The sequence below is a fragment of the Prorops nasuta genome, unplaced genomic scaffold (genome assembly GCF_024137725.1).
Source record: "Prorops nasuta isolate Cenicafe-Biocafe unplaced genomic scaffold, Cenicafe_Pnas_1.2 PNAS00024, whole genome shotgun sequence".
Classification (NCBI taxonomy): Eukaryota; Metazoa; Arthropoda; class Insecta; order Hymenoptera; family Bethylidae; genus Prorops; species Prorops nasuta.
In genome coordinates this window covers 2797788-2823932 of record NW_027116821.1, presented here as the reverse complement: position 1 = coordinate 2823932, position 26145 = coordinate 2797788, and the positions used below count along the sequence as shown (strand labels likewise).

Here is a 26145-nt window from a genome sequence, read left to right as displayed (position 1 = left end):
GGGGCAATCTGGGAGTCGGCCATTGAGGAAAGTGTCTTTGACGGATTAAAAATAGAGCGTCTCGTTGCAGTTCCATGCATGCCTATAAATGAAGCAGTACGCAATTTCCAGAAAGCTTTAAATAAACGTGGATAATTACCACGCTTTATCCTCCAACTTCTTTACAACTTCAGGTCATTCATCGTTCGGATGAGTTCTTCTTTCACCTTTAAGTTTTCTTGCTAATTTTAAACCAACCGCTTGAATTTCAAGTTAGTTTGTGAATAGAAAGGAAAAGAGAGGGGGGCGGGGATAACGATTAATCGAAAAATCTAGCAAGATGAAAATATAAAGTCTCTTAACAATTGTTCCAGTCGAGCTAACAATACTAATTAGTACTACACATTTCATACTATAAATTAAATAATCTTATCGATAAAAATGCAACGTTTATATCGTAGAGCTATGCTTGTGTGTGTGTATTTCTACGTATACTCCACAATGCAATCAGGTATAATATGAGGTAAGAGTCTGGCATAATAAACTTTCGATTTTGACTTTTAATGCCTAGTCTGGGGACCTTCTTCTAGTTTCCTCCAGACAACCTGTAAGAACGAGAAATATTATAGTAAAGGGATAAAAGAAAGAAGAAGAAGAAGCGATTGATTAAAATCTCTTACGACACTCACATTGCACATTTCTCTAACTAGCGCCTTCTCGCCGTCATGTCCACCTTCTCTCTCGAGTTGCTCCCTGACTTCGAGAACTTGAAGCGCTCGAACCACCGCTTCCGGTCGACTGCCTAAATGTTGGCTTTCACCAGGAATATTCGAAGTCTCCCATATCTCTCCCGAAGGAGCTTCCCACCCTTGAGCACGAGCCTGCAATACGCTTTTGTCCTCTTCCAACTGCTTTACACGTTGCTCCAGACTTCGCACGTATTGCATTGTTTGGTCTAAAATCATAATCAATTATGAAATTATTAAGTAGTCCAAAATCCCTCCGGTGATCTGGCGTGTTTCGCGTACACACCAGTAAACTAATCAACGAGGTGCGTTTGTATCCCTCTCTTTCTCGTGTATTCGAAATTAAAGGGAGAACCTTCTGGGTCATCTTACCGTTAAAAGTGGAAACGTGCCTCGGCCTTGGCGGGGCAGTTTCCTCAGCATTGGTGCTGGAGCTGGACCCATCTCCATCGTCTCTCTGACCCCCGCCTCTTTCTTCGTCCAAATACAGACAAAGCTCCTTTAGCTCTAAATTATCCTTGATGAGCTCCTGTTGCTTATTATCTAATTGCCGGAGCTTATTCTGATAAGCCGAAACCTCCTGGCGCATCACACTAGCAGTGTACCTGCCGAATCTTTGCCATTCCCTCGCCAATTTCCGACCTTTCTGCCTGTCGTCGTCAAGGAAGCAGCAAAGGTCACGCAACTCCTGATTATCATCGCTCAGTCTTTGGTTCGTCTCCTTCAAAGCTCGAAGCTCGTTCAGCTACAAAAACAAATATTAAAATTCACAAGTACCAAAAACGAATTTTACTTAAAAAATTACCAGAGTTTGTATCTGTCGATTTTGTTCGGTGGCGATCCGCGCGATGTCGGATTCAGTTTTACGAACAAACTTCAGCATATCCACGGGTCCGAGCCTAAGAAATTCGTCGTCGGAGATTCGCTGCCTGATTGGCTGCTGAGTGGAGGAGGCTGATGACGAGGACGAAGAGACAGCAGCCACGATAGTCGCCGGGTATTGACTATTGGGTGGCAGATAGGGACCCTGATGATTCACTTTGGATTGAGACGATGCTCGGTGCTCTATTCTCGGTGAGTATTTACCCTGTGCATCCTTTGGCTGCTGCACACCTGATCTAGGCCTCGAGTGCTGACCCAATACCGTTGACCCAGCCTGAAACATCAATTAAGCGATTGATGAAAAATGTGACGGTCGATAAAGCAGGTTAAGCGAGATAAAATAGAGTTTACGTGTGCAGCAGAAGCGGGAACGGATGACGGTGGTAGTGGTGGGGGTGATGGTAGAAGTGACGATTGAACGAAATGGGGATGATTCTTGAGGATGCCGGTGGTCGGTTGTGGTGGAGGTTGATAACGCGGTGGCACCTGATCCACTGGTTTCTTGATCACGTGAGACGAAAGAACTTGCTGCTGTTTCTGCTGCTGTGTCTGCTGATGTTGCTGCTGCTGCGGCTGCTGTTGTTGGGACTTGCTCTTATTGGACATCTCGGCTAATTTAGCTTCGAGCTGTGCCGTGTCCCATTTCAAAAGTCGCCCGGGCCTGTCTTCCTCTTCTCCGTAGCGAGTAGCAGCTCGCTAAAATCTGGGTCAGCCGGATTCTCTCGTTCCCTCTATACTATATAGTATATTATATATGTATACACTAGAGTATACAAGCCCCACACGCTGTACGAGCCGATCACCTTTCCAAACACAACCTCTCCTGTTTCCGATATCCTTACTCGCAAGACACTCGTTTGAATTTTTCACGTTTTATGCATCGTTGATCGTTTTCCATATTTACGCCGATAAAGAAAGCGTAGTCGAAAGTTTATATCGCTCAAGTGCACCATTGATCGGTCGATCGATATTGTAGCGTCTGTCGTAAGCTGTGTCAACCGGTATTGGAATGCGTGATGCTGTGTTTGCTGTTACTTGCCGTTGGACCGACTCCCCCCGACAGTCCCCCCGAGTGGCCCCGAGTAGCCGAGCCTGCCGATGAGAGTGCTCGCATCGGTAATCGGAATTACTCGGAATGTCGTAAAAACAACATAGCAAATGCAGAGTAAAAGAGCTTTACGCGATTCACTGCTGTACAGGTTGTACTATGTCTCTCAAACGAAAGTTCTACCGAGCTGAGATTCGTCGGTGGTCACACACACTCACAACACCACATATACACACTTCACGTAAAACGTCGTACTACGTATGTGTAAGAAAGGTACGCTGGCCCCCCCCCCTCCCCCACTTCCGGTTACAATTTTCCTCGCGTTCTCATTCTGATGTCGATCGAGGGACACAGGAAGTTGAGTTGAGAAGGGTCGTCGATGCCGTTGGCTGGAACTCTGACTTCTGTAATGTAGCTAGGATCCACGATTCATCCAGGTGAATAGGTGGAAAGTGGGATAGCGAGCAGCCGCGGGAGCGGGAACTGGAAAGAAAAGCGGATTGGTCGTTCCGCACTATCGGTGGGGGGTCGAAGGGGTCTTTGCTCACCCTGCTTACTATGCTATCCTCTCTCTTTCTTTTTCCTCTCTCATCCACCTGCAGCACTACCTTGGATTCGGATGCTTCAGAGTTCGAAAGGTCCCTTCTACCATGCTTACTCCCCTCCCCTTCTTTCTTTCTCTGAGTTTCCAAGTTTCTTCATTAGTAAGAGAGAGAAGACTCTGCTAAAAGGGTCTCGAGACTCGGAATGTATTTCTATCTTTAAAAAATCTTTACAAGAATGCTGTATCCACGGAAATAACCTGATTTGTAACGCTATTTCGCATTTACCTCGGCTGTTACCTGCTATAACGTGACGTGCGTCACCATGCCAAGGTCTCACCTTACTGAATGTACCTTCACAGATGCTGACTACTACCAACTGCTACCGACTACCAAGGTCATTCCGAAGGAATGATTTAAATGACCGCGTAGGACAGCTCTTTATCGAATATTTCTTTTTCTTTAAATTGTCTCGCTGTTTTATCGACCGAGAATTTATATTTTGGTCGATAGATGGGGATAGCTGCTGACTGTAGCCGTGGGGGTACTGGGGTGGTAGTGCAGGTAGTGATGTCATACCACCCGTTATTGCTCAATACTCATTGGTGCCATTGGTGGTTGGCGCTGGTTGGCGCCGTTGGCGGCAGTTAACAGCTAACCCAGCTCAACCTGAGAGTAGAAAAATCCGATAAATAAATCAGGTGTCTGATACGAGTGTGGTGAATGAAATTCTTGAGCTATTAGCACTCTGACTAGCTTTAATCTTAACTCAATTAGTGAGAGATTAATTGATTGTCATAACAGAGCTCCAAAATGTTATCAATAAATGCTAAAAATGATCGGAGCATTGTCCAACGTCTGTCCAGTGATAGAAAGAAATTTCTTATTATATCCCGAGTGATAGTTTATAAACCTGATTAAACCTACTAGCTGGAAACCAACCAGAGCAGGTATATCACTTTCTATAACATATTTGTAGTATTATACAATTTATATAGTAGCATGATTTACGCATCGTATAAGTGGCAAACGCAATAAACACCCTACCATTATTCGGAGTAGTAATTATATACTATATATAAAAACATACTTTACTGCTCTCTATTCTTCGTCTTGCGCTTACAGATCGATGTCACCGAAGTACATGGTTAATTGAGTTACTACGCGAAAAAAACGTGCGTACTATTTTTACGAATGCTGCAAAAATATAAACTTCTTTAATATCAGCCATTCTTAAAGAAGATAAACCAAATATCAACATCTTAAACCTGTCAAAGTGCGTCTAGAATTCCAAAAAGAGATTCATATGATTCAAGTATATGTTTACACTAAGAGCGGAAATGATCGTACTTTAGATAAAGAGAATCAACAGCCTCTATTACAAAAAGTGACGCAAGGTTTATGGTTATTGAACCAGCCGGAAGAACAGGTTGATACGTACAAACAATTTTTTTCGTAGGAAAAGCGTAAATATTTGTGTCAAGGTTGTTTTCAACAATTGGAGTTACCAATGAGTAATGACATTTTAATGTACGGATGGATTCTTGAATATTGATGACTCGTCGCTGAATTATTGAAAGTGGAGGGAGGAGTTTGATGGAAAGGATGTGAGATTTGGAATTGTGATGCTTTGAACAAGCCGCTGATTCACTCCAAAGTTGGAGACCGGCAGTCGACACTCGGCAGCACGACTCCAACTCGAACACCGGCACCGGCTTCGGTATCAGATCGGATCAGAGAGATCAGTGCAACGACAACCGTCGGTCACGGCGCATGTGTCTCCTTCACTTCTTACAACTTCCAATGTAAATAGGCTTCATTTTACACATTGTTGTTTTTCATTATACTTTTCATTCTATACCACTCTCTCACTAATTTAGTACACAAACACTCGTTGATACTTCTCCATTGCTATATTGCTATATTTACGATCTCGTACTGTGTGCCTGTCTTTCTGTGCAATTTATAATGTTAGTTGTGGAAAAGTGACAAGTTTTGCACATAACGAATTGAAGCTGAGAATTAAATAGGTCAGTAAAAATATTACATCAGTTTTAAACCTCGAATAACATCTTTCCAGGAATTTAAGATATTTCCAAATATAGATAAAATAAAGCAAAACTGTGTATACACGCAGACGAGCACGTGTGTGTAACTTGAAAGCCGTTGAAAAGAGGCTATGTTTAAATCTTATTGAAATACTGGAAAATTGTAAAGAATATATACTTATTGGAGTGATAAAATATTCATTTTTTAAATAAAAATAGATGATGAGAATGAAAAGTGAAAACGTATATCTCATTTAAAAATGGCTATCGAAAAATTGGAGTATAAATATTCGAGTTAAAGATAGTAACGTCCCAGATTTTTTTTAATTGCTTACTGTCGAGACACTACAGTGGCTTTTCATGTAGTGTGTATATTAACTTTTCAATTAATTGTATCTGGCTTTTTACTTCATAACCATGAAGAGACACGATATGTAAATTATACTGAAATATTGGAAGATTATACTGAACATGCTGATTGTTTGATTCATAAAATATTTACTTGAGAGATGAAATTAGATAAAAATGAGAAAAAGTTTTGTATACGTAATATATAACACAGTATGTATTGACTTTTTAATTAATAGTCTTTGGATTTTTACTTCGTAGGCTTAACGATGCTCGGCGTAATCATATCTTACGTAACGATCGAAAAGGTGTGGAAATGAACATATCATTCATTTCCGTCTTTTCCAGAAATTTATTTTGCAAATCATACTCTGTCAATTATATACAAAAGTAATCAATTATCGTTTCTGTAGGAAGAAGCATCTAAATGTAGGATGAATGATGAATGGAAGAGGGAGAGAGAGAGGGAATCAAGGACATAAAATTTTATGAATCATCAATAATTGTGGAGCACGATCAATTCGGGAATCGATCGTTCCATATACGTTTTTCTGAAAACCTGTAGTGCCTTTAATGCTTTGACCTATAGAATAATGGGAGAAAGACCTGAGAATAAATATATTATAAGTGCGGCACGCTACAAGCTGGAAGGAGAGGGAAGGAATGTCAATTGTTTTTTTTTTACTTTACCTCAGCTATGAGAAAAAGAGAAAGAAATATGCAGAAGGGGGGGGGGGTGAGAATATGAAAAAAACGCATGCACGTGAATATCCATTATTTCATCGCAAATATAGTGTCGTGCTGTCGAAGAAACCGATAAAATTACTGAGTAGTTTACTAGAACGATTGTAGACTTGACAAAAAAAAGTAGATGTAAATCATATATTCGATGCAACGTAAACTATAGTAATATAAGCTACAAGTCTACAATCGTTCTGGCAAACTACTCAGTCGTTTATCGACTTCCCCATGTAGTAATCACGAAACATGTTGGATTTAAAGTCAAACATCGCAACGTGGTTAAACGGCTGATTAATAATGGATCCTGCCTGCAAATAATAATTTACTCCAACATCTTGAATCACTTTATATAAAAATACCAAGCACGTGCATTTTCTTGCAATTCATCGCAATTACGTGTGGTTATAGTAGCCACAAAACTCATTAGATTTAAGGTCAAACATCGCAACGTGGTTAAACGCTTGTTAATAATGAATCATGTTTGCAAATAATAATTTACTCAAGTGTAGAATCAATTTGTATAAAAATCAAGCACGTGAATAATCTTGCATTTCATCGCAAAAACGTGTAGTTCTAGTAGTTACAGAGCATGTTGGATTTAAGGTCAAGCGTTCCAACGTGGTTGAACGTCTGATTGATAATGAGGCTTAGTTGCAAATTATAATTTACTCGAGCGTTGAATAAATTTGAATAAATATCGCCTAATTACACCACAAGTGAGTTATCGTTGGGGAGAGTTTTCGAATGGTAACGATAAAATGATGCGAGCACTAATTGACATCGCGATATAGTTTCGATTTTACAGAAACGGGGGTTGACATTAGAGGGCATCCACGTGCACACTTGCCCCGAGGCGCATAAAGTTTCTTATTTGTGGACAATCGACCTGACGGATGCCATATTATAATCAAGTACATAGTCGTGACCCCCTTGACCTCAGAGTCCTTGAGCCAATGCATAATTTCTCTGAAATACCTGAAGCGCAAATGTTCTTCAAGTTTTCTCCCTTTCTCTATTTGTACGTATGCATTATATATACATATATATATATATGTATATATACATAGAAGCTTCGCTGGATGCCCTAATGGCGTCGCCATCTAGCGTCATAGCACGAGCAGCGAACGTTTGATTAAGAATAGAAGAGACAAAATTCCTCCTCGTCTCTTCTCTAACTATCAGCCAATTTGTAACATCCTTTTTCTCTCTCTATCTCTCTTCTCTCGAAACAGGTCATTTTTTTTTTAATGAAAACTGGCTCCCTTGCCAAAGCTGTGACTGCAGGCTGAATTTACCGAATGGGGATCCGTATCTCCTCGGCCTTAGTTGTCTCTACTCATCGCGATAGAACCCTGAAATAATTTATTTCGAGAGATGGAATGAGAGGAGCTGTAAATTTCCACGAGATTAATCTAATTCAGCTGTGCGACGATTCATCTATGACGTAATAAGTTTGGCTTAATTACGCAAACATTTCTTCTTTTTATTCTTTATCTTCTAGTAAAAGAAAAGAAAGTACACAACAGATCAATTGAGGAGCTTTTGAGATAAACCGAATAAATCTATTTTTATGAAAATTTATGTCACTGTTACTAGTTAATTTGTTAAAGTATTTTTTTTGTAAATTGAGCACAAGTTTGAGCAAAGAATTAAAACTTAAATCTTGTTTGTTCAGTTTTGTTAGATACTACTTGACTTATATGATGTAATATAATTTAAACAATTAACGGGATCCCTCACGCCTACTTTACCGACAGTACAAGTCAATAAACAATTCGTTTAATAAAAGTCAAATGCGAAGCAAATTACAAAAACGGGCTTCTTTATGACAAGGTGCCAATTCTAACGAGTCAATCGAGCTTAAAAAAACTCAAATCGGATAAAGAATAACGCTGTACCACTGTCCCACGTTCTTGAAGTGGAAATAACCAAAAGTAACCTCTCTTCAATAACGCGGCACAATGGTACAGCGTTATTTTTCAACTAATTTGAGTGTTTTTAAGTTCGTTTGACTCGTTAGGACTGGCACATTGTCCAAAAAACGCTCGATTGTTCAATTTGCTTCGCATTTGACTTTTATTGAACGAATTGTTTATTGACTTGAACTGTCGATAAAGTAGGCGTGAGGGATCCCGTTAACGGGATCCCTCACGCGTGCTACCGACAGTACAAGTCAATAAACATTTCGTTTAATAAAAGTAAAATGCGAACCAAATTGCAAAAACGGGCTTCTTTATGACAAGGTGCCAATTCTAACGAGTCAATCCAGCTTAAAAAAACTCAAATCGGATGAAGAATAACGCTGTAGCACTGTCCTGCGTTCTTGAAGTGGAAATAACCAAAAGTAACCTCTCTTCAAGAACGCGGCACAATGGTACAGCGTTATTTTTCAACTAATTTGAGTGTTTTTAAGTTCGTTTGACTCGTTAGGACTGGCACATTGTCCAAAAAACGCCCGATTGTTCAATTTGCTTCGCATTTGACTTTTATTGAACGAATTGTTTATTGACTTGAACTGTCGATAAAGTAGGCGTGAGGGATCCCGTTAACGGGATCCTCACGCGTGCTACCGACAGTACAAGTCAATAAACATTTCGTTTAATAAAAGTAAAATGCGAACCAAATTGCAAAAACGGGCTTCTTTATGACAAGGTGCCAATTCTAACGAGTCAATCCAGCTTAAAAAAACTCAAATCGGATGAAGAATAACGCTGTAGCACTGTCCTGCGTTCTTGAAGTGGAAATAACCAAAAGTAACCTCTCTTCAAGAACGCGGCACAATGGTACAGCGTTATTTTTCAACTAATTTGAGTGTTTTTAAGTTCGTTTGACTCGTTAGGACTGGCACATTGTCCAAAAAACGCCCGATTGTTCAATTTGCTTCGCATTTGACTTTTATTGAACGAATTGTTTATTGACTTGAACTGTCGATAAGGTAGGCGTGAGGGATCCCGTTAACGGGATCCCTCACGCGTGCTACCGACAGTACAAGTCAATAAACATTTCGTTTAATAAAAGTAAAATGCGAACCAAATTGCAAAAACGGGCTTCTTTATGACAAGGTGCCAATTCTAACGAGTCAATCCAGCTTAAAAAAACTCAAATCGGATGAAGAATAACGCTGTAGCACTGTCCTGCGTTCTTGAAGTGGAAATAACCAAAAGTAACCTCTCTTCAAGAACGCGGCACAATGGTACAGCGTTATTTTTCAACTAATTTGAGTGTTTTTAAGTTCGTTTGACTCGTTAGGACTGACACATTATCCTACAAATGCCCGATTGTTCAATTTGCTTCGCATTTGAATTATATTAACTTAATTGTTTATTGAGTTGTACTGTCGGTAAAGCACGCGTGAGGGATCCCGTTAAAGTAAACTTGAATAAATGTACAAAGTCTGTTGATTTAGTGTTCCAGGAAAATTCGTAGTAGTGATGCAAGGAAGCACGCGGTTAACCGACATTAACCTAGAAAGGAGGTTGAATTCTCGGAAGAAAAAGAAACAAAGTATGAAAAGAAGTTATAGGAACCAAGGAGAAACGATATTACCATAGAATTATAGGTGTTTGTGTATATTTGATGAGATTGCATTATATCTGTCACGCAGTTTACGTTCTAATCATCTCCATGCGAAATCAGCTTTGCCTGAAGTTTATAAACCGAGCATCCGAGCGAACCATAACCACAATCTATATCGTTACTGCATCGTAGAATTGAATTACATAATAGATTGTAAGAACTTGAATGATGCATTGTTAAGCAAAAGGCAATACGCCTTCCAACGTGGAAAATTTATATGAAGCGTTAAACTGCGGTGTGGCAGGAGGAGGCGACCCTTTTGTGTACTAATAAATAGCATACTATATAGATGCAATATTGGTGATAAGAATGATGATAAACGGTCCTCAAAAAGATACATCTTTAAGCTTAACAGCTTACTGATAATGATACACGATAAAAGATATAGCTTGATAATTTATCCGATTGTGACATTATTGAAACAATAATTCATCATAATATTACTTTACAGATCGTATCGTGGGGGCTCTTGGACGGGACTGACCACGAATTCGACGATTCTAGAGCAAGAGTCGTATAATGAGGACCTGTTGCGAGGATAAGGAAGAAAGGGAGATCTCTTACAAAGATGTTGTAATAGTTGGCAAGTATTCTATTCTTTCTTCACAAATGAGATGAGGAGTAAAATTATAAATTTTTTAATAGTTAAAGTAATATTACATTAATATTGAAAATCAGGAAACGGCCCCAGCGGAATATGCCTTTCGTATATGTTAGCTGGAAATTGGCCGTACTACACTGGCGAGTCACATCCTGGGGACGAAATGCTATCTGCACGCTTACGCTACAACGTGACTGGATCGCCAGAGAACTCATTGGAGGAGGAGAGGCTAGAAAAAAGTGGAAGTGGCAGCCTGGAAGGCGGGCTCCCCAAAGAAAGAAGGGTATTGCGCCGTGGAAGATCTCAGATTCGACCTCTGGTGCAAACCACGACGAGGCACAAGCTCGAAAATTTGTCATCCGGACTCGAAGGTAGAGCTGGTGGACGTCCATTGGCTCTTTTGATGGACCAGCTTCAGCATCCTTGTGTAGATGCTGGTCTAGACATACCCAGCCTTATCACTTTCAAATCGGTCAATGAGAATCCCGATCACAGGGTAATAGATCACGTTGTCCTGGGAAAGGGCCTTCCTGGAGGAGCCTGGCAGGTATTTTTCACATTTTGTCAGAATAATTTTGCCATTCATATTTCTGTATATTTTTCTTTTTGTTGATAAAAATTAGACCATGGATCCTAACGTAATGGCCATCAGCTTGAGTAGGTGGATGTCTTTACCTGGATTAGACTTCAAACAGTGGGTTCAACTGTTGGAATCTGAACAAAATAATCTGACCGAACAAGACACATTGCTGGAAAAACTGCGAGGTGCAAACACTGGCCAATCCGATAGTAGAGTTCCCGTCGGAATTGTTGCCGTTTATTATAAAGACTATGTTAAGAGGCAGGGTCTTGAAAGATATTTTCGATGGTTTGTATTAATAAATGCAATTGCAATAAAGCATAGGACTGTATTCATAACGTTTCGTCAGTTAACTTAAGAGTTTTTCTTAACTCAATATCCCTTATATCCAATTGATATACTAGGATTCTGGATGTTAGGGGAGACTCGAACTTAATTTAACGCTGTGCATACGTCCGAAAGTATGTTACAGCTAAAGCAATCTGTTGATTTTTTTTCTCAGTGGTACCACTGTGACTTGTGTAAAACCTGCCCCAGCCACGGAAGAATCATACGACTGGATTGTGCAAGGCATCGAAAATAAATCTAGACAACGTTTCGAATACAGATGTAAAAAGGTAGTTTTGGCAACAGGTACTACAGATCTGTCTAATCAACTTGGCTTGCCTGGAGAGGATTCCTTGCAGTGGGTCACACATGACTTGAACGATCTTGAAGCCAGACTCGATTGTATAACTAGTCGGTATATTGATCTGTTTGCATCTAGTAGTTTATAAATGGTATTATTATACTCAGTTTACTGCATTACACAGAGAAGATTAACAATTCCTTGGAGGCTCAAGCTGATCCTGTTCTGGTGATTGGTGCTGGCTTAAGTGCAGCAGACGCAATTATGGCTGCACGCTGCCGAGGTATTCCTGTGCTCCACGCGTTTCGAGATTCTTCTGGGGAGTGGGACAGGGAAACTGAGAAACGAAATATAATGAATGGTTACGATAGGCTCCAGTGGCTACCGGATTCGATATATCCGGAATATCATAAAATTTTCGAGATGATGGCTGATAACGATAAAAATTACCCGCTGTATAGGTCCTTACCTGGTTATACGTTAGTTAATCTTGGCTTGAACGGATCCGAGGATTTAAAAGATGACGGAGATGGAAGATTTGTTACTTTATGCAGCCCGAAAGACCAGCTGCATACTTTTCAAATATCTATCATTGCTATTCTCATCGGTATGTGCGCTTTATATTTTTAAGTATTCAATTGCATAAATACTAAATTTATAAATGCATTATATCTTTCGTATTTTAGGTTACAGACCAAACTTGTCTTATTTAAAAGACAATGGGGTTGGTTTAGGAAGGAATGAGAGTAAGCCAATAGATAATAAAACCAATCCAATCGAAGTGGACAATGTGACTTATGAAATAATTAAAGCACCGCGAAAAGGATTGTATGCTTTAGGTCCCTTAGTCGGTGATAATTTTGTACGTTTTATTTTGGGCGGAGCTTTTGGAAGTCTAGTCCATATACAAAATACAATAGAGCTACCTGAAATTTAGCTACTTTTAAATTATATAGTTGAAATTATTTAGTCGTCAAGCAACTGTAAACGTAGCATTTATCATATAAGTTTTGACTGTTGCTCAAACCTAACTGTGCTTTCTTATAGAAAGATTATTCATTACTTTATAATATTTATATCGATATTTGATCGATTACGGGTTTGTAAATAATCTAGAAATTATTTTTATATTACTTTTTTATGTATTGAATTAGTATCAATAGATTTTAGAAATTGAATATGAATATTAAAAGAGAACAAATTAATAATTATAATTAATTAATATTTAGATAATTAAGTTTTACGAATTTCAACATGCACTATATTGAATCTGATTTTTTTTTATAATCAAACAAAAAATGTAAATACAGATCTTTTTTTATGATTTAATAGAAGTGTTTTGTATCGTGAATACATTATTTTATTTATTATACAATTTTATATTTTCCACCAGAAACATGAAGAATTTCTTTATATTTAAGAAACACATCCGTACATAAAATGTAATTTGGAATGTGTCAACAACTTTTCATCAAAATAGCACAGTGGCTACTGATATTTTTTTTATACTATTGTTTGGCTTTTAAAAATTATATTTTTATATATACAGATGGTGCACTATTGAGGTCGCGTCAAAGTATAGATATAAAAACTCACTTATCTCCGAAACTATAACAGCTATAAATTTCGTTACTTAAGACCTATCAGAATGCAAATAGACAGGAACTTCAACAGCGTCTTATGAATAAAATTAATATCTCTTATTATTATATAGAGATGAGAGAGTTCTTACATCCGTATTCCGGTGCACGTTCAGTGATACAAATCTGTATAGTCAGTTACACATGGGCATTTGCTCATATTCTCTAGGTAACTTAATTTACAAAAACAGAATCTGACGCGACACTAATAATATTTACATATAGATTTATGTTTTAAATATCATAAAAAGGATACTAAGCAAGATGATGGCTGCTGCTAAAACAACAATGCAGTACATTTTTCTATTGGCCTTCTGATAGGAGTCAGCTTTCTGTAATTGTTTGTAGCCCTCGTACACCTGTGCTTGAGTTTGCTCAATATTATAGTCAATTCTATCCAAAATAGTGCCTTGGTCTTGTATCATGTTTGCTAGATCCTAGAATAAAACAGTGCCATTGATGCAAAGTAAATGACTTATTTGCATCTTAAAATAAATATGTAGATAAACATTGCTGTTACCTTAAAAATATACTTTAAATCTGCAATACTTTGGACTATATTTCCAATTTGTTCCTCCCTTTCAACCGCTAGTTTCATTCTATTTTCTGGATCTTCAAGCTGTAGTAGAAGTGACTCTTGTCTTTGCTCATCCTCCTGCCAATAATAAGTATTTGAGTCATCAGTTGAGGATACTGTTAGCCATGAGTCGGCTGTGGCATTGGTTAAATATGAGTTTTCATCAGCAAAAAATTGGCTGTTCCGTTCTTCTCGCGATTTTATTTCTACAATAACAAATCATTATGATCATACAAGGAATAATCTAATTATTTGGTATACTTTACTTTAAATGAAAGGAGCGACAGTTACGTTGTAGATAATTATTCTGAGCCGACTTATATTTTAGGCCCAGTTCCTGCAACGATGATGATACAGCCCTCACAGCATTAAAAGCGAGTTCTCGTTCTGCTGGATTACTTTGTTGTCTCATAGCTCCTTTAATTGTTTGTACTTGCTCATAACCATTAGAAAATGCCCGGCTTATCTCACGGGTAAATTGTTCCATTTGCCTCTCCACTTGTGGATCATCATCTAAGGTAGGCCTGGTCAATTGCCTCCCCTGAAGTTCTTTTAAACTGTCTATTTTTTCTTGTAACCTAGTTAAAATATATTGAGCTTCTTCCAATGCATTGATCCACGCAGGAGGAGCATTATTGTCACTGGAACCTAAACCATTTAATTCAACACTATCAGATTCACCTGGTTCTGTGGAAACCAAAGCCATCCTATCCGATAAATTCTAAAAAAAAAAGCATATTGGTTGAACCTTAATAAAAATATAAACAAAGGCGTACACATCTGTTTACTCTAATAGGTTATGTGTACGTACTTGCTCAGCGTAAATATGCTTATTTCGTAAGGCATTGTTTCGCATTAAAATAAAGGCTTCCGTCAAATTTCTAGTAGCCATTTTATTATCATTGATTATTTTCTATGTAAAAATTGGCTTAGTAGCATTATTTCCCGTACCACCGTAATTAATTATACAGCTTGTATAACATTAATATATATTAGACTGCTCACTGCGCTAAGCGTTTATGTGTAAAGTGGTAGGTAACTTTGCTTGACACAGAAACTCAGCGGACTCACTTGACTTGTACTCGTTTTCTGCCATTCTGCCGCTATCGATGCACTTTTACCATATTTTCAATATTGACAGTTTGATACGTTTGACTGATTTGACAAGACAGCACTGGCGCACGCCGCAGTCCGCACGACGAGAGAGTCTAATCTAAAGTGGTCTATAGGGTCTATAGTCTATAGGCTAGAGCAGGCTGGAGCAGGCTAGAGGGCAGCAGAGGGGCAGCAGCGTCAAGGTTGCCAAATGTAGTACTTTCGGTACTACCGTAGCAGAGATGAAACGGGAGATTGCTCATGCGAGGCAGCGTTGCCAAGTGTAGTGTAATTACACTACGTAGTGTCCATATCCTATAGCGTAGTGTCCGAAAGGACACTACGCTATAAGATGTGTAGCCTTTGGGATACTACGCTATAAGATATGTAGCATTTGAGATACTACGCTATAGGATGTGCAGTATTTCGGATACTACGCTATAAGATGTGTAGTACGACGGTAGTGGGTCAATTGTCCTACTTTTCTCTAGTGACAAGATGGCGTCGACGGTAACACTTTCCATGAGGTGAACACAATCTATGTTGTCAAATGAATTGCAGAAAATATAGGGCTTAAAGATCAGTCATGTGTTTCCGGTGGGTACAGTGTAGCGAAAAGAATATCATGAACTGTCAAAATTCGAAGATTTTGAAGACGATAATAATATTTATAAATATTTATGGAATGTTCATTTATTCAAATTAAGAGGAGAATTATAGGAAAAACACAATTTCAGATGAGTAACTCAATTCACATAAAAATAAAATAAAAGTTTACTCTAAATAAAGAATGTTTACTTTGCCTTAATTTTACTTTTTAAAGATAAAGCGCATGGAATAATTGGTTTTTATTCACATATTATGGGTCTGACTCTTTTATTGAGATTATATAAAGAAGCACTTTAGCTTATCGTACAAGGATAAAAGGACAGGTAACCTTGTTTTCAATTATAGTCATACAGTATAAATACCTTCACTTCTAAATAATTTACAGCGGATATAGAAGATAATTGTTGTTGCTCCTGTTCCCCCCAGCAGAGCATCAGTATATACAGAGCGGCTAAGCACAAATCATTAACTGATGTACCATAGTTTGCTTAATGGGATAATCCACCAACATTTTATAGAGCCATGATCGAAGTTGAAAAATATACAAAGTTAAAACTTTAAAAAAAGAATACATATGTTGAGCAATTATTCAGATGGCTTAACATTAGTGGTATGAAAATGGATACATTCATAAATTAGCTTTTTATAAAAATGTTAACTTTAAGATATAATTTTGAGACACATTACTCTAACAATGTCAGTAGGGAAGTGCTATTCAGTGGTCTAGGGATACATTATACATATGATAACTAAATATTTTGTTGATGTAGGGTGAAATATGAGAGTTTTCATACGTATTTCAAAAGTGTTGCAGAGGTTTTCTCTCTACTATAAATTTTATTTATTTTTTATAGAATTGAGGATGGAATTGCTGTAAATATATTGTCTATCATATTTTATGGAGCAAAGCTGTACGCAGCAAACCTATGTTAAAGTTATGGTATAATTGGAGAATACAGATTCTACAACAAAGGACATAGTAGTGGAGAAACTGCGTGAATTTATTCCTATTTGCTATAATCAATTAATTATTCCCTTCGCAGTACCCAGTATTTGAGTAGCGGTAAGTTATTGTAGTTAGAAAAGTATTATTCTTATTATTTCTTTTTTAATTCTCTTATTTTAGATACTATGAGCGCACAAGGTTAAAGCTGATAAGTTTGAAAATATTAAACGTGATTCACAAAAGATACCGGTATGTAATGATTCTATACAGAAATGAAACCTCCATTTTTGTCAATACTTCTTTTTTTATAGGTTTATATCTTAAATCTAGTTTGTGTAAACTATTCAATATATTGATACAGCTCATCAAGAAATAAGGTATTAAAATGAAAGGGAAGAATCAAAAAGATGTAAGGATAAGAAACAACAAAATTTATTTTATATCTTATACCTTAGAAGAGATATATATAAAAAAGAAAATAGTTAGAAATGAACACTGACAAAAGGGAGATTATAATATTTTTAAGGAAAAATGTATCTGGAGTTGAAGAGAAAAAGAGATCGACAGATTAAAGGAAAATATTAAAAAATGTAATAGGAAGAAATGAGAAGAGCAAATAAGAGATAGCTAGATACAGGGAGGGGGAGGGGGATATTATATAGAGCTTTATAGTTTACATGTTGCAACACGAAGAAGTACAAGAATGATGGAATGGAATAGAAAAGGATGGATCAGAAGGGAAGAAGGATTAGATGTAGATTGACGAAGCAACGAGTGGAATATGAAATTAAGGATACATTACTGTATTGAAAATAGAACGAAATAAATAGAATGACAAACGGTTGTAAGGTGTAGGCTACATAGTGAACGAAATATAAGAAAGTTGATGCTGTGTGCAGGGAAAGCAGGAATGAAAATTGAGAGAGCTCTTGGCAAAAATGTTGTTAGAAGGGAGGATTAGACTTAAAAATAAAAGTGAGGAAACTATTAAGAGAAGAGGAAAGAATTGATGGATAGAAAAATCATACATGTAATTAGTATAGTAGATACAATAATATAGAAAGAAACAGTTGTAGATGCAAGTATGAATGGAAAATATTGAATAAAAGATTATGTATAAGCGTAATGAAACAATTGGAAAATAAATACATCAGTAGATTGTATGTACATAAAGTATTAATTTATTTTTTTAGAAGGAGAATCTTTATAACTCTTTGCAGGAGCTAGTAGAATTTATATAAATGCAATTGAAACTTATGTTACAATGGAGTAAATCAAAGTTAAAAATAACTATATTGAATAGCCTGACGAAAAACTTCTTTACTATATTTATAAATGGAATTATTTTCATGCTAATTAAAATTTTATTTCAGATTGAATGAATCCTTGATTAAAATATCTCTAATTTTTTTCATTAAAAGTTTGTTCTGATATACTGATGTAGATAAAAACTCGTCAATTTGTCTAATTTTTGACTCATCGCTCATTGTTTGTAATCTATTTAATTTTTCCCAGCTTTCCTTTAACCATAAATCAAAATTTGTTGTACACTTCCGTCTGTTGGTGGTAGTAATAACCAAACCATTATTTAGTTGGCTTATTTGTATAACCGTTTTGATGATCAAGTCTTTTAATTTCACTGCAGATTTAAAAATATTTTAACTTTGTGTTTAATAATAGATGAAAAGATTACTTACATATAAATTTATAAAGTGTTGGCCTATGTCTCATCATCTCGTTTAAAGACTTATGATAGCGTTCTTGATTGTTGTTCGTTCGCCGTTCACATTGAAAAACGCTAAGTACATTGGCATCGACTTTTTTCATCCAGAAATCCTCAATATATCTTATTAGCTTTATAAATTGAACGATTTCTTTTAAATCATTACTGGCGTTAATGTTATTTTTTATGATTTCAAATCCAGTTTTAATGTAGGATGAAGGCAGCAGTGGTAAATTTAACAATTTCCTTAATAGAAAAATTCCCTTTATGTGAACTTTTACTGATTTCCCTTTTAAAATACTGTAGATTTTTAATTTCTTTGCGTATTTCCTAACATTCTGAAAGCAAAAATATTAGTTCCGGTTGCTTAGGTTTAACACATAAAAGTTATACTTACATACACATAATGAAAATAACATCCCATTAATGTACAGTGTGGAAAAACAGTTTTTATTGCATTTTGGAGTGCAAATTCGTAATCAGAAATTATCTTGGAAACGTTTAAATCTTTAAGAACAGAATCCTTTAAATACCTAAATAACCGAATATATTCGATTTCAGTTCTTCCGCTCATTAAAACCCATATACACGGTAGAAACTTAAATATTTAAAATTCATTAATTAATTGAATTGAATTATAAAGTTGAAAAAGGGTCGGTATTGCATACAAAAATATAACATTACTTTATTATTTATTCTACCCATAATTGTCACCAATTGAGAAATTCCAATTAATTTGGGCATTGAATAAAATGTTCCATCAATGCTATATTCATCACTTTTCACAAACATTCTTATCAATTTAACGTCATATAAAATTACTTGACAAGATGCGTCTAATTGTACAACATCAATTGCGATGTAGTGATTTTCTTTATCAATATTAAATTGTAAGGCTTGCATCCATATTTCATTCATCTGAATGAGACCTATATCACTCAGTTTCTTTGGATTAAAAGGACAAGTTTGATGTCTTTTCCGTTTTAGAGTACTTCTTAAATATTTCAAACTTAGAAATTTGGATGCTTCGATATGTCTATATTTCAATTAATTGAGGAAAAAATGAACCATTGAAAAAAAATTTGAATGTACGTAGTGTTACAATTATATTTTATAGTTTATATTGTCAGCTTACTCTTTAGATTTATAGTCATAAGCCTCTTTAAGCGAAATAGGGACAGTTTTCACGCAATGGTATAGATCCTCACGAAACGAGGCGCTTTTTAAAAACTTTCTATCTTTATCGTGATTATGATTTTTAATGGGATAAAATTGATTTCGTACTAATTTCCCGCTTCCGCGGCATTCACGCAATTTGCATTTCAGGTAACTACCAAAAGAAAAATTATATTAAATATTTGCTTTCATTATTCTTAAAAACATAAGTATATACTTACGTTACTTCATTTCCAGCTTTGTCTATTTTCTTCACGTTTTTGTAATAACAAAAACCATCGTCATATATAATTTTTGTCGTTTTATAATGGTTCATTTTGGTAAAGATGAGAAATTGCGCTGATTATTCTAATAAGTTGACACATATTATGACAATTGCAAGTTTCGCACATATCATTTGTTTATAAGCGCATTGGAAATTGTCATAATATGTGTCAACTTATTAGAATAATCAGCGCAATTTCTCATCTTTACCAAAATGAACCATTATAAAACGACAAAAATTATATATGACGATGGTTTTTGTTATTACAAAAACGTGAAGAAAATAGACAAAGCTGGAAATGAAGTAACGTAAGTATATACTTATGTTTTTAAGAATAATGAAAGCAAATATTTAATATAATTTTTCTTTTGGTAGTTACCTGAAATGCAAATTGCGTGAATGCCGCGGAAGCGGGAAATTAGTACGAAATCAATTTTATCCCATTAAAAATCATAATCACGATAAAGATAGAAAGTTTTTAAAAAGCGCCTCGTTTCGTGAGGATCTATACCATTGCGTGAAAACTGTCCCTATTTCGCTTAAAGAGGCTTATGACTATAAATCTAAAGAGTAAGCTGACAATATAAACTATAAAATATAATTGTAACACTACGTACATTCAAATTTTTTTTCAATGGTTCATTTTTTCCTCAATTAATTGAAATATAGACATATCGAAGCATCCAAATTTCTAAGTTTGAAATATTTAAGAAGTACTCTAAAACGGAAAAGACATCAAACTTGTCCTTTTAATCCAAAGAAACTGAGTGATATAGGTCTCATTCAGATGAATGAAATATGGATGCAAGCCTTACAATTTAATATTGATAAAGAAAATCACTACATCGCAATTGATGTTGTACAATTAGACGCATCTTGTCAAGTAATTTTATATGACGTTAAATTGATAAGAATGTTTGTGAAAAGTGATGAATATAGCATTGATGGAACATTTTATTCAATGCCCAAATTAATTGGAATTTCTCAATTGGTGACAATTATGGGTAGAATAAATAATAAAGTAATGTTATATTTTTGTATGCAATACCGACCCTTTTTCAACTTTATAATTCAATTCAATTAATTAATGAATTTTAAATATTTAAGTTTCTACCGTGTATATGGGTTTTAATGAGCGGAAGAACTGAAATCGAATATATTCGGTTATTTAGGTATTTAAAGGATTCTGTTCTTAAAGATTTAAACGTTTCCAAGATAATTTCTGATTACGAATTTGCACTCCAAAATGCAATAAAAACTGTTTTTCCACACTGTACATTAATGGGATGTTATTTTCATTATGTGTATGTAAGTATAACTTTTATGTGTTAAACCTAAGCAACCGGAACTAATATTTTTGCTTTCAGAATGTTAGGAAATACGCAAAGAAATTAAAAATCTACAGTATTTTAAAAGGGAAATCAGTAAAAGTTCACATAAAGGGAATTTTTCTATTAAGGAAATTGTTAAATTTACCACTGCTGCCTTCATCCTACATTAAAACTGGATTTGAAATCATAAAAAATAACATTAACGCCAGTAATGATTTAAAAGAAATCGTTCAATTTATAAAGCTAATAAGATATATTGAGGATTTCTGGATGAAAAAAGTCGATGCCAATGTACTTAGCGTTTTTCAATGTGAACGGCGAACGAACAACAATCAAGAACGCTATCATAAGTCTTTAAACGAGATGATGAGACATAGGCCAACACTTTATAAATTTATATGTAAGTAATCTTTTCATCTATTATTAAACACAAAGTTAAAATATTTTTAAATCTGCAGTGAAATTAAAAGACTTGATCATCAAAACGGTTATACAAATAAGCCAACTAAATAATGGTTTGGTTATTACTACCACCAACAGACGGAAGTGTACAACAAATTTTGATTTATGGTTAAAGGAAAGCTGGGAAAAATTAAATAGATTACAAACAATGAGCGATGAGTCAAAAATTAGACAAATTGACGAGTTTTTATCTACATCAGTATATCAGAACAAACTTTTAATGAAAAAAATTAGAGATATTTTAATCAAGGATTCATTCAATCTGAAATAAAATTTTAATTAGCATGAAAATAATTCCATTTATAAATATAGTAAAGAAGTTTTTCGTCAGGCTATTCAATATAGTTATTTTTAACTTTGATTTACTCCATTGTAACATAAGTTTCAATTGCATTTATATAAATTCTACTAGCTCCTGCAAAGAGTTATAAAGATTCTCCTTCTAAAAAAATAAATTAATACTTTATGTACATACAATCTACTGATGTATTTATTTTCCAATTGTTTCATTACGCTTATACATAATCTTTTATTCAATATTTTCCATTCATACTTGCATCTACAACTGTTTCTTTCTATATTATTGTATCTACTATACTAATTACATGTATGATTTTTCTATCCATCAATTCTTTCCTCTTCTCTTAATAGTTTCCTCACTTTTATTTTTAAGTCTAATCCTCCCTTCTAACAACATTTTTGCCAAGAGCTCTCTCAATTTTCATTCCTGCTTTCCCTGCACACAGCATCAACTTTCTTATATTTCGTTCACTATGTAGCCTACACCTTACAACCGTTTGTCATTCTATTTATTTCGTTCTATTTTCAATACAGTAATGTATCCTTAATTTCATATTCCACCCGTTGCTTCGTCAATCTACATCTAATCCTTCTTCCCTTCTGATCCATCCTTTTCTATTCCATTCCATCATTCTTGTACTTCTTCGTGTTGCAACATGTAAACTATAAAGCTCTATATAATATCCCCCTCCCCCTCCCTGTATCTAGCTATCTCTTATTTGCTCTTCTCATTTCTTCCTATTACATTTTTTAATATTTTCCTTTAATCTGTCGATCTCTTTTTCTCTTCAACTCCAGATACATTTTTCCTTAAAAATATTATAATCTCCCTTTTGTCAGTGTTCATTTCTAACTATTTTCTTTTTTATATATATCTCTTCTAAGGTATAAGATATAAAATAAATTTTGTTGTTTCTTATCCTTACATCTTTTTGATTCTTCCCTTTCATTTTAATACCTTATTTCTTGATGAGCTGTATCAATATATTGAATAGTTTACACAAACTAGATTTAAGATATAAACCTATAAAAAAAGAAGTATTGACAAAAATGGAGGTTTCATTTCTGTATAGAATCATTACATACCGGTATCTTTTGTGAATCACGTTTAATATTTTCAAACTTATCAGCTTTAACCTTGTGCGCTCATAGTATCTAAAATAAGAGAATTAAAAAAGAAATAATAAGAATAATACTTTTCTAACTACAATAACTTACCGCTACTCAAATACTGGGTACTGCGAAGGGAATAATTAATTGATTATAGCAAATAGGAATAAATTCATGCAGTTTCTCCACTACTATGTCCTTTGTTGTAGAATCTGTATTCTCCAATTATACCATAACTTTAACATAGGTTTGCTGCGTACAGCTTTGCTCCATAAAATATGATAGACAATATATTTACAGCAATTCCATCCTCAATTCTATAAAAAATAAATAAAATTTATAGTAGAGAGAAAACCTCTGCAACACTTTTGAAATACGTATGAAAACTCTCATATTTCACCCTACATCAACAAAATATTTAGTTATCATATGTATAATGTATCCCTAGACCACTGAATAGCACTTCCCTACTGACATTGTTAGAGTAATGTGTCTCAAAATTATATCTTAAAGTTAACATTTTTATAAAAAGCTAATTTATGAATGTATCCATTTTCATACCACTAATGTTAAGCCATCTGAATAATTGCTCAACATATGTATTCTTTTTTTAAAGTTTTAACTTTGTATATTTTTCAACTTCGATCATGGCTCTATAAAATGTTGGTGGATTATCCCATTAAGCAAACTATGGTACATCAGTTAATGATTTGTGCTTAGCCGCTCTGTATATACTGATGCTCTGCTGGGGGGAACAGGAGCAACAACAATTATCTTCTATATCCGCTGTAAATTATTTAGAAGTGAAGGTATTTATACTGTATGACTATAATTGAAAACAAGGTTACCTGTCCTTTTATCCTTGTACGATAAGCTAAAGTGCTTCTTTATATAATCTCAATAAAAGAGTCAGACCCATAATATGTGAATAAAAACCAATTATTCCATGCGCTTTATCTTTAAAAAGTAAAATTAAGGCAAAGTAAACATTCTTTATTTAGAGTAAACTTTTATTTTATTTTTATGTGAATTGAGTTACTCATCTGAAATTGTGTTTTTCCTATAATTCTCCTCTTAATTTGAATAAATGAACATTCCATAAATATTTATAAATATTATTATCGTCTTCAAAATCTTCGAATTTTGACAGTTCATGATATTCTTTTCGCTACACTGTACCCACCGGAAACACATGACTGATCTTTAAGCCCTATATTTTCTGCAATTCATTTGACAACATAGATTGTGTTCACCTCATGGAAAGTGTTACCGTCGACGCCATCTTGTCACTAGAGAAAAGTAGGACAATTGACCCACTACCTAGTACGACACTATAATTTCTGTTAGTATATTAGTTTTCTATAGTGTAGTAATAGTCTTACGAACAATACTTCGTAATACTTCTATCTTCCTCGTGTATTTTGACAGTTTATCTAGAATTGTTTGTTATTATTGAACTTTGTAAAGAATATTGAAGTGAAAATTGTTCTGATAATGCATTTATATGCATATATAATTACCTAGTAAATTGAAAATTAAATAAATTTTTAAATATCGTGTTGGTCATTATTAAATAAATAATTTTATTCTTTTATTTTATCCCGAGGATGAATGATCCCTTATAATAATGTTGTAAAAAGTTTATCCTTTTTATAATTTTTAAGAATTTTAAAAAGTATGAAAATTTATTACTCTTGTATAATAAATAGTTGTTTTTCTTGTTTATATGAATTTTATTGAAATTAAATGTCTTTATTTATGTGAAAATGATCGTTGTGGAGATTATAAATTTATGTAAATGTCAACTGAGTTCTTTTTCCTGTAAATTATTATTAAGGGGTGATACTCCTGTAAAACGTTGTTTTTTAAAGAATTTTTATTACAAGAAGAGTAAAATATTTATTGATTCGCCGTAAAGTGCATGTTAATTAATATTAAAGTTAAACGTTGCTGATTCACCCAATGCTGATGCCAATGAATAATCCATCGTTATGGATATTTACAACTCCGCATAAAGAAATTCTATAAGTAATTTGTAAAAACAAACCTAAGTTCAGCATAGAATTAGTGGGCTCCGGAACGATTTATTTACATAATAATTGTTTGTTAACAGCTACTGATTTTATGTTGGAAACAGTACAAACATATAAAATAAGCAAGTGAAGGAATTATATTCCAAGCCATAAATTTTCTCTTAATACAATTGACCCCAAAAACAGCATAAATGCAGCGGACACCAACAAGATACCTCGATTCCACACTATACTAAGTAAACTCAACGAACAGATAATACCCTCAGCGCCCAGCTCAAGGACCTCGAGAAGGACCTAGATAAAAAGGTCAAGGGAGAGGTCACTACCTGTTTCCTATCAATTTATTTTATACTATTCAACATTGTAAAATAACTCTACGAGGACAGAATAAATTTAGTTGTACCAATGTGATTGAATTTGCTTATCGCAGTTTAAACCCATAACAATATAGTGAAATTTAACAAAAAAAAAGCCTAAAAATTAAAATTTGAGGTTGTTTTGAACAGAAATGTCGTTTTTTTTATAAACAAAAGGAGAAAAAATTTATTTATAATGGTTTTTTTAATGAAGTTTGAGATATACTTTGCTTATTGCTGAGGCCAATAAGTTAAAAAATGTATTTGCAAAATTTCCAGTAAATTAGACAAATAATTTTTTATTTGCATTTCACGACGCGAAAAATTAAACGTTTTGAGAAAAACGCGTTTAAAGTTTTTGGACTTAAAAGTTCTGTTTACTAACACTTTTATGAATTTCATCCTTATCAAAGTTTAATCTGTTTGCCGTACATGTACATATATGTATTGAATAATATTCAAATAGCAAATTATGTATAAAGCTTATTAGGCCAAACAAGGCATAAGACAAAACTGCGAACTCGTTTTCTTATTTCATCTCATATATGCGTTTTGAGAGTATAGCTTCGATAGATTTGTAAAGATTCTTAAATTATTTTTTTTCACTTGAAACTTTGGGAATATATTCTTCACATGTTAAAGAATCTTTTTACAATAAAAAATTGTTAACAAACAATTTGTAAATTACTCTTCCACCTTAATAATTGTCATACTTCTTTAAATAAAGTATCTATATATACAGGAATAACGAAAAGTGTGGAATGTTACATGCTGCCTCACTCTCCAGTATCACCATATATGAG

The 26145-nt window shown here is 34.6% G+C and overlaps 3 protein-coding genes and 2 long non-coding RNA genes across 5 annotated transcripts; 2 read left to right on the top strand and 3 right to left on the bottom strand.

The window, feature by feature from the left end:
- Positions 1 to 346: 346 nt before the first annotated feature.
- Ccdc85 (coiled-coil domain-containing protein 85) lies at positions 347 to 2933 on the bottom strand. The gene is made up of 5 exons (XM_066740751.1): positions 1959 to 2933; positions 1531 to 1881; positions 1098 to 1470; positions 669 to 934; positions 347 to 584 (listed from the first exon to the last, which is right to left on the bottom strand). Exons 1-5 carry the CDS (start codon positions 2211 to 2213, stop codon positions 540 to 542), a joined length of 1290 nt encoding a protein of 429 aa, XP_066596848.1. The 5' UTR covers positions 2214 to 2933; the 3' UTR covers positions 347 to 539.
- Positions 2934 to 3831: 898 nt separating this feature from the next.
- LOC136781769 (oxidative stress-induced growth inhibitor 1-like) lies at positions 3832 to 12978 on the top strand. Its single transcript, XM_066740770.1, has 8 exons — positions 3832 to 4147; positions 4323 to 5002; positions 10362 to 10493; positions 10589 to 11058; positions 11135 to 11379; positions 11594 to 11829; positions 11904 to 12326; positions 12406 to 12978. Exons 3-8 carry the CDS (start codon positions 10430 to 10432, stop codon positions 12654 to 12656), a joined length of 1689 nt encoding a protein of 562 aa, XP_066596867.1. The 5' UTR covers positions 3832 to 4147; positions 4323 to 5002; positions 10362 to 10429; the 3' UTR covers positions 12657 to 12978.
- Positions 12979 to 13018: 40 nt separating this feature from the next.
- Positions 13019 to 15173, bottom strand: Syx16 (syntaxin 16). Its single transcript, XM_066740771.1, has 4 exons — positions 14748 to 15173; positions 14228 to 14657; positions 13880 to 14142; positions 13019 to 13796 (listed from the first exon to the last, which is right to left on the bottom strand). Exons 1-4 carry the CDS (start codon positions 14826 to 14828, stop codon positions 13587 to 13589), a joined length of 984 nt encoding a protein of 327 aa, XP_066596868.1. The 5' UTR covers positions 14829 to 15173; the 3' UTR covers positions 13019 to 13586.
- Positions 15174 to 15508: 335 nt separating this feature from the next.
- On the top strand, positions 15509 to 18073 carry LOC136781771 (uncharacterized). The gene is made up of 5 exons (XR_010823991.1): positions 15509 to 15963; positions 16026 to 16250; positions 16495 to 16703; positions 16767 to 16835; positions 16898 to 18073. It is a non-coding gene; the product is annotated as an uncharacterized lncRNA (long non-coding RNA).
- Positions 18074 to 21691: 3618 nt separating this feature from the next.
- LOC136781737 (uncharacterized) lies at positions 21692 to 24231 on the bottom strand. The gene is made up of 5 exons (XR_010823973.1): positions 23802 to 24231; positions 23515 to 23739; positions 23062 to 23270; positions 22930 to 22998; positions 21692 to 22867 (listed from the first exon to the last, which is right to left on the bottom strand). It is a non-coding gene; the product is annotated as an uncharacterized lncRNA (long non-coding RNA).
- Positions 24232 to 26145: the final 1914 nt, after the last annotated feature.